The sequence below is a fragment of the Salvelinus sp. IW2-2015 genome, linkage group LG33, assembly GCF_002910315.2.
Source record: "Salvelinus sp. IW2-2015 linkage group LG33, ASM291031v2, whole genome shotgun sequence".
NCBI lineage: Eukaryota > Metazoa > Chordata > Actinopteri > Salmoniformes > Salmonidae > Salvelinus > Salvelinus sp. IW2-2015.
The window spans coordinates 10058048-10066141 of NC_036872.1; the positions used below are offsets into that span (position 1 = coordinate 10058048).

At 39.9% G+C, this 8094-nt stretch overlaps 1 protein-coding gene across 1 annotated transcript; it reads right to left on the reverse strand.

Annotated features, from left to right (window-relative positions):
• Positions 1–225: 225 nt before the first annotated feature.
• Positions 226–7826, reverse strand: LOC111957409 (uncharacterized protein C9orf85 homolog). Its single transcript, XM_023978210.2, has 4 exons — positions 7661–7826; positions 7399–7505; positions 4407–4520; positions 226–1397 (listed from the first exon to the last, which is right to left on the reverse strand). The coding sequence occupies exons 1-4, from the start codon at positions 7760–7762 to the stop codon at positions 1178–1180; spliced, it is 543 nt and encodes a 180-aa protein (XP_023833978.1). The 5' UTR covers positions 7763–7826; the 3' UTR covers positions 226–1177.
• Positions 7827–8094: the final 268 nt, after the last annotated feature.

Genomic DNA, 8094 nt, shown 5'->3' on the forward strand with positions numbered 1-8094 from the left:
TTGCCTGCTCCCTCAAAACATGAGACATCTGTGGCATTGTGTAGCATGACAAAACTGCATATTTTAGAGTGACCTTTTATTGTCCTCAGCACAAGGTGCACCTGTGTAATGATCATGCTGTTTAATCAGCTTCTTGATATGCCACATCTGTCAGGTGGATAGATTATCTCAGCAAAGGAGAAAATGATCACTAACAGGGATATAAATAGATTTGTACAAAAAATAAGAAATAAGCTTGTGTGTATTAAACATTTCTGGGATCTTTTATTTCAGCTCATGAAACCATGTTGCGTTTATTTTTGTTCAGTATAGTTTGCTTAACAAATAACTTGCATGATGGATTCCAGCTGTGTGCAATACTTGGAGTTAATATACCACAAACACCAAGGAGCTTTTCCAATGGCTTATAAGTAAGGGCACCAAATGGTTTGGGTCAAAAAGATACTGAATACCCTGTTGAAAATGGTATTTAAAAAAAAAATTAAAGGCCTACTCCTTCATTTGAAAAACTACTCCTTTAAGTCAGGAGGAGCACTAAGGTCATGTGTTTGAATAAGCAGAACACAACTGGCATGTGGTCATTACCAAAGGCACTAAATAAAACCCACTGAGATCATCAATTAATTATGTTAATAGTATGGTAACAAGTTAGTGCGACTCACCATAAAGATTATGGTCCACTTGTAGCTCTAAAAAGGGAGAAATCTGAGAGAAGATGTTCCACTATGGCCTACAGAGGAAAGCATTCAGCTGAAATAATGCATATTACTCAAAATACATTGTCAGAATAAATAAAAATAATCTCTATTTTCTCAAAATGTATCTTTTGACATGTGTGTACATACGTGTGTATTCATGTATCTGGAAAAGTTCAAAAACAGCTGCTGGGGCACTATAATGACTTCAATCCAGTAGTGCTTGTGAATATTCCTTCACAAACAAAATAATGCTTCCTTAAACCCATCAAAGCATGACAAAAATTGCTGTCTCATGGGATCTACTACAAAACAATTAATTGAAAGTGGGGGTTGTCCATTTAACGTCCCAACACAAGTAGGCTATTGTATTTTAGAGTGAATAAATCTACAGTGATGAGTCTTCTTAGCAAAAGTATGTATAATGAGAGGATAAGTATATTAATCAAATGGATAGGAGGTACATTTAGGGTCATCCTGGTTTAGCAGTCTTTGAAACTAACATGTGCCACATTAGGGACAAGGGCCTTGCCGCTTCCTGCCTTCTCAGGACCTGAGTCACTGGCAAGGTCATCATCATCATCACTGCCCAAGTCACCAAAGTCATCATCAAGCTCATTGAAGTCCTTCCTCCGAGTACGTCCGGTCATCTTTTGATTGGTGTATTCCTCCTCTTCCTCTCCCTGCTTCTGTGTGTTAACCCTTTGGGAGGAATTTGAATTAAAAACGGAATGGAACACAGATTTTTACAGCCTGAAACTACTAGTGCCCAACAGCACACTTTTGGAATGTCGACCCAGGTTTTTTGTAGGTTCTTCAGAGACTTAAGCCAATTGAAATAGAAGTAGGGAAGACTCTGGATAGTTGTAACACTTTTTACCTTTTGGATAGTTACTCCAAGCTTTTTAATAGCTACAGAGTTCAAAATGGGATACAAACAACTTACATTTGTTTGCTACAAATTTATTTTAAAGCAATCAGAGAATGCATGATTTTGTCTCAAACACATGGAGCGTAATGTCACAACTGAACCCGGGGTCAATTAACAGTATTTGGGGTGTAATATAAAGATTATTTTTAAAATCCATTACACTCATACCTGTATTCAGGTTGAAAATGGCAGATTTTGACACTGATAAGTGCCTAAATTGGAACGCCGTGGCTGTACAGTAACATGCTAAGTCAGAGCTCTGGCTCTGTATGGGTTTTGACGGACGGCCATTCTGAACTTGAGCACCTCGTGCGACAAGACGCTCACTGTGCACACTTTGGAGAGGTGTGTGGTAGCGCTGGGACAATAAACCGGAAATTATCAATACCGACCACTTATCACATGCATTTTTCGGATATCGTTCAATGCGATAAGTAGTCTAAACTAAAGAAATTTGAAATGAAATAAGTTTGCTAATATGGGTGATTGTTAATGGGATAATTGATGGCTACAACCATCAAACTAGTAGTAGTAGTTTAAAGGATAATAAAATAAAATAAAAAAAAATCGGCACTAACCCATAATGACAAAGCAAAAACAGGTTTTGAAATTGCAAATTTGTATTTATTTTTTAACCCCGGAAATATCACATTTACATAAGTATTCAGACCCTTTACTCAGTACTTTGTTGAAGTACCTTTGGCAGCGATTACAGCCTCGAGTCTTCTTGGGTATGACACTACAAGCTTGGCACACCTGTATTTGGGGAGTTTCTCCCATTCTTCTCTGACGATCCTCTCAAGCTCTGTCAGGTTGGATGGGCAGCGTCGCTGCACAGATATTTTAAGGTTTCTCTAGAGATGTTCGACCGGGTTCAAGTCCTGGCTATGGCTGGGCCACTCAAGGACATTCAGAGACTTGTCCGGAAGCCACTGCGGTGTTGTCTTGGCTGTGTGCTTAGGGTCAATGTCCTGTTGGAAGGTGAACGTTCGCCCAGTCTCAGGTCCTGAGTGCTCTGGAGCAGGTTTTCATCAAGGATCTCTCTGTACTTTGCTCTGTTCATCTTTCCCTCGATCCTGACTAGTCTCCCAATCTCTGCTGCTGAAAAACATCCCCACAGCATGATGCTGCCACCACCATGCTTTACCGTAGAGATGGTGCCAGGTCTTCTCCAGACGTGGCGCTTGGTTTTATCAGACCAGAAAATCTTGTTTCTCATGATCTGAGTCTTTAGGTGCCTTTTGCCAAACTCCAAGCGGGCTGTCATGTGCCTTTTACTGACGAGTGGCTTCCGCCTGGCCACTCTACCATAAAGTCCTGATTGTTAGTGCTGCAGAGATGGTTGTCGTCGTGTTAGGTTCTCGATCTCCACAGAGGAACACTGGAGCTCTGTCAGTGTGACTATCAGGTTCTTGGTCACCTCCCTGACCAAGGCCATCCCCCCCCCACCGATTACTCAGTTTGACCTTCCAAATCATGTCCAATCAATTGAATTTACCACAGGTGGACTCCAAGTTGTAGAAACATCAATGATGATCAATGGAAACAGGATGCACCTGAGCTCAATTGAGTCTCATAGCAAAAGGTCTGAATACTTATGTAAATAAGGTATTTGTTTCCTATGTTTTCTAAATTTGCTGTCATTATGGGGTATTGTGTGTAAATTGAGGGATTTTTAAAAATTTAATACATTTTAGAATAAGGCTGTAACAAAATGTGTAAAAAGGGAAGGGGTCTGAATACTTTCCGAATGCACTGTAAAACACAATGCTTTATGGGTAAATAATCACAATAAAGACACAGGGTGATGTTGCCCAACCCCAGTCTACAATGAACAAGGTAAATTTGGATGATTTGTTTCACTTTGGCTGCGGATATGACTTTTCTGTACCATTCTTCCCAAGCGCTAAAGGTCCCGAAGCTTCTGCACATGTGCGGATCACGTTCTGCGCATGCGTTTCTTTACCTCTACTTTATGCAAAACAAAATGCGTGGTCTCCCTCACTTCACATTTCTAACTGTCAATCGTGAATGAAAATTCTCTCAAGTTTTACCGGTGAAACGTCTATACAGCATCTGCATACAAACCATTTGATCTCAGTCAGTTTCACTGGGATGTGAATTTAGATTTTCTTGAGTTAATTATACAGTGTTATTTTGAAGTAGTGTTGTTTTGAATTATGTACAGTGAGCGAATTTTGCCTAGTAGCGCACCGTTGAGGTTTGGCCACGTGAGACAAAAATGCAACCATTTGCACAATATTCCTTAAATCCGCAAAACTAGGTGGTGTTTTTGCCTTACAGTAGCATACTATTATATTCAGTTCTGCTATGTAGAATACTATCATTATGTGATCTTGCACATTGATTCAGCTTTGATCTAACTTTGTTAAATGAGCACCATACGCCAGAGTAACCTGTTTTATACGAGTAGCTAAGAGTAGAGACTGTGCGTGAAGTATAGAATCCCGCGAATGCGCTGAAGCTTCGGGACCTTAAGTGCTCGGTAAGGTCCAGAAAAGTTGGCTCCGCAGCCACTCAATATTTGTATCCCTTCAGTAGATAGCAGTCTTTGAAACGCTGTGTTTATCTTATAGGAATGTTTTCTGGACTTTGATTGACAAGCTGCATTATGAACACCCCCCCGAAACAGACAACACAGTTCCCAAGCAACACCTCTGCCAGCTTAGCCCATTGTGTGGGCTTTACACTCTCACACACACACACACACACACACACACACACACACACACAATAGCGTAGGAAGTAGGAACACTCACGGAATTACGATGTCCTCTTTCTTCCCACACTTGGCACAAAGCTCCAGCTTCAGGGCACAGATTTTACAAATGACGTGATATGCATCCTTCACCGTCTTCTGAGAACATTTCACACTAAAACACACAAAAACACTGAATACCCAACAAGCTTCCCTGGGTCTTCCACATTTAAAACAAGTATAGAGAAAAACATGCCCCTCACGAATGATGTAGCGCTCCTACTTGTGTCAATTATTCCAACGCATGTTGCGTGGATTAATGATATATATCTCTATTAGTTTTTACATGTTGGTTGTGCATTTTCAGAAGTCTCCTTGCACGGTTTCAACCGCAATGATGTGTATACACCGAATAGTTGACGCCTCTATCTGGCCAATAAGACCATTTAAAGCCACTGTGCCAACATCTTAGCACTCCTCCTTTCAGGGTTTTGAGTAATGGGAGTGCATTGACAAAAATCTATATCCCCACATTAAGTAAGTCAACCTATCAATAATGGCACGATGTGTGCATATGGATGCAGCCAGTGCCAATTCAATGGATGTGGAAAAGCCATTTAATTTGAAAGTACCAAAATTATATACACTGTAAAACTTCAATTAAATTGCCAAGTCTTAACTGGGCAATGGCACACATTTCAAAAAAAAAAAAAAATGTTTTAAATAAACGCTGGGTCTAAATTAATTGTTTGAGGTTTCATGTTTGATTTGTTACATTAATTCAGTAATGACTCAAAAAATATATGTTAATCATCCGTTTTGAATCGTCAGTAAAAAAAAAAAAAAAAAAATGTTGCCTGCGAACAGCTGAGAACTGCTAGCTAACTGGCAAGCACAAAAACAGTCATACCCCTAGATATCGAGAAGGGTGTAATTGCGGCCAGCATTGCAGGAACCCCTCTTTATACCTCTATTGGTCAATTCTTAAGTTAGGAACGACAGGAGGCGGGGACGCTCCAGTACAGTAGGTGGCAACAATGCACAATAACGTTGGATGCCAGCCGCCATAACCGGTAGGCGGTGTCCTACGCCCCCGAATATCGGCATTGCTTTTCCGCAGTGCTGTTAACGACGGCAAGGGCTGTTTGTTAGCTTAGCCAGCTAGTCTTAAACCTGCTCTTGTGTACGTGAGACGTTAGCGTCCCACCTCTTCAACAGCCAGTGAAACTGCTGGGCGCCAAATTCAAATACAGAAATAATAAAAATTCAGAAAACAAAACATATTTTACATAGGTTTAAAGATTAACTTCTTGTGAAGTTAATGCGAAAGCATACCTTACGATTTTTTGAGAACATAGCCCAGCAGACAAATCATTACAAAGAGTAACCAGCCAAGTAGAAGAGTTACACAAGTCAGAAATAGAGATAAAATTAATCCCTTACCTTTGATGATCTTCATATGGTTGCACTCAGCAGACATTCATTTACTCAATAAATGTTCCTTTTGTTCGATAAAGTCTCTTTATATCCAAAAACCTCAGTTTTGTTCACGCGTTTTCTTCAGTAATCCACAGGCTTAAACGCAGTCAAAACAGGCAGACAAAAAATCCAAATTGTATCTGTAAAGTTCATAGAAACATGTCAAGTGATATTTATATTCAAGCCTCAGGTTGATTTTAGCCTAAATAATCGATAATATTTCAACCGGACAATAACGTCGTCAATATAAAAGTTAAACAAGAAAGCCACTCTCTCGGTCGCATGCATGAAAAAGCTCTGTGACACTTTAGGGTCCACTCATTCAGACTGCTCTTACTTCCTAATTTTTTCAGAATACAAGACTGAAACAATTTCTAAAGACTGTTGACATCTAGTGGAAGGCATAGGAACTGCAATTTGAGTCCTAAGTCAATGGATACTGTAATGGCATTGAATAGAAAACTATAAAACCAACAAAACAAAAATAATTCCGAATTGATTTTTCTCAGGTTTTCGCCTGCCAAATCAGTTCTGTTATACTCACAGACACTATTTTAACAGTTTTGGAAACTTTAGAGTGTTTTCTATCCAAATCTACCAGTTATATGCATATCATATCTTCTGGGCCCGAGAAGCAGGCAGTTTAATTTGGGCATGCTTTTCATCCAAAATTCCAAATGCTGCCCCCTACCCTAGAGAAGTTTTAAGGATTACTCTGGTACACAGCAGGTGGGGCCAACATACTAGAAAGCTACCTAGCATACGGTGTCGCCCTACCTGTGCTAGCGAGAGGCGGGGGCGACCGGTAATAGGCTTGGACGGTCTACCATATACCGGGGTATTTGGAAATAGCCACGGCATGGTTTTTCAATACCGTTGAAACTATGTCTTGGAATTTTTTATACTCATGTATATTTCTACCTACTTTTTAAGCAAATATCTGCAGTCAACTTGTGCAAGATGTTAGGAGATAAAGATCGCGTTCTTCATTTCAACTGTCAGAATTTTTAAATTATGAAGTTTATCAGTAGTCCCCAGTCACGTGGTGTTTGTTTACAAGCACACAACGACGAGACTTGTGCAGCCAGGGGATCTAGTTACAGTATGGAATTCACAACTAAATGTTTGTCAGCTAGATATCTTATAAGTCAACTGTCTAAATTGTGCTAAATGCAAAACCAAGTTACGTTTGGTAATAGCAGAGAATACAATCCTGGATCAAGAGCCTTGCTGTCTAATATTTTTTGTGTGCGTGCAACACACTGATTGGCATTTTTTTTGTTACTTGTATAACTTTGAGCTGGGATGTATGTCTGGTGTACTGGTGTGTTTCTTCTTAAAACCAAAAGAAAGAACCAACATATAACATTATCACAAATGGGTTAAAGTAAGTATTGATGGACAGACAAGTATACATCCACAATAACATAAGATGTTTGAGAAAACCTTATACTTTTTCCCCATACAGGTTAAGGTTGGAATAGGTTTAATAGGTTGAAGGAAAATAAGATTTTGAATGGAAAGAAATGTTAGGTGTCCACGAGGACAATAGAGCATAGCATGTGTGTACTCACCATGTTCGAGGTTGGGAAAGGGATTTGTATTTGTTGTATTTGACTTTCCACTCAATAACTTCCTTGCAGCGTTGACATAACCCGTCGTGGACCTTCGAGTTTGCTATCTGCAATAATAACATCCGATATACACACACAGAGAAAAGTAAACGAGTAGAGCTACAATTAGCCCAGCAGTATCCATACAAATGGTGAACATACTGTAGCTGACTTGCCAGAGTGGCTCCAAATGTACGTTAGCCAGCCAGTCATAAGACCCTACCTTTACTTGAACACTTGCTCCATATTTGTCGTTCTTGTAAGCAGTCGTGTTTTGGTGCTTTTGTCCTCGCGAGCGCGATGCGTTGCCCTTTTGAGAACTCATTTTGATCTAAACATAGGTTTCTAACGTTGATATCAGCTACCACAACACATGGACCAGCGACTCATCAGCAACACACAAGAAAAGTCCTTCCGGGTCACGGATTTTTGACGTTTCGAAATAAAAGCCTCTCAGAGAAGTGTCACTAACCACGTTTCATCCACAGTTTTTATTCGAGTAAAGGCATACCATATACAAAAAAATCACGACAGTTGTGATGGAAACAGGAAGCCTGGGGCTGTTTTTCATGGTTCGGTCCAGGCCCCTTAGTGCCAGTGAAGGGAAATGTTAATGTTACAGCATATAATTATATTAAAGTCCAGACGATTCTGTGC

Excerpts from the sequence above, each read along its gene's own strand:
- LOC111957409 (XM_023978210.2), bottom strand. The coding sequence starts at position 7,762 with ATGAGTTCTCAAAAGGGCAACGCATCGCGCTCGCGAGGACAAAAGCAC. Across the intron at positions 7,506-7,660 it reads GAGCAAGTGTTCAAGTAAAG|ATAGCAAACTCGAAGGTCCA; the intron begins GTAGGGTCTTAT and ends TTATTATTGCAG. Across the intron at positions 1,398-4,406 it reads AAAGAGGACATCGTAATTCC|GGTTAACACACAGAAGCAGG; the intron begins GTGAGTGTTCCT and ends TTCCTCCCAAAG.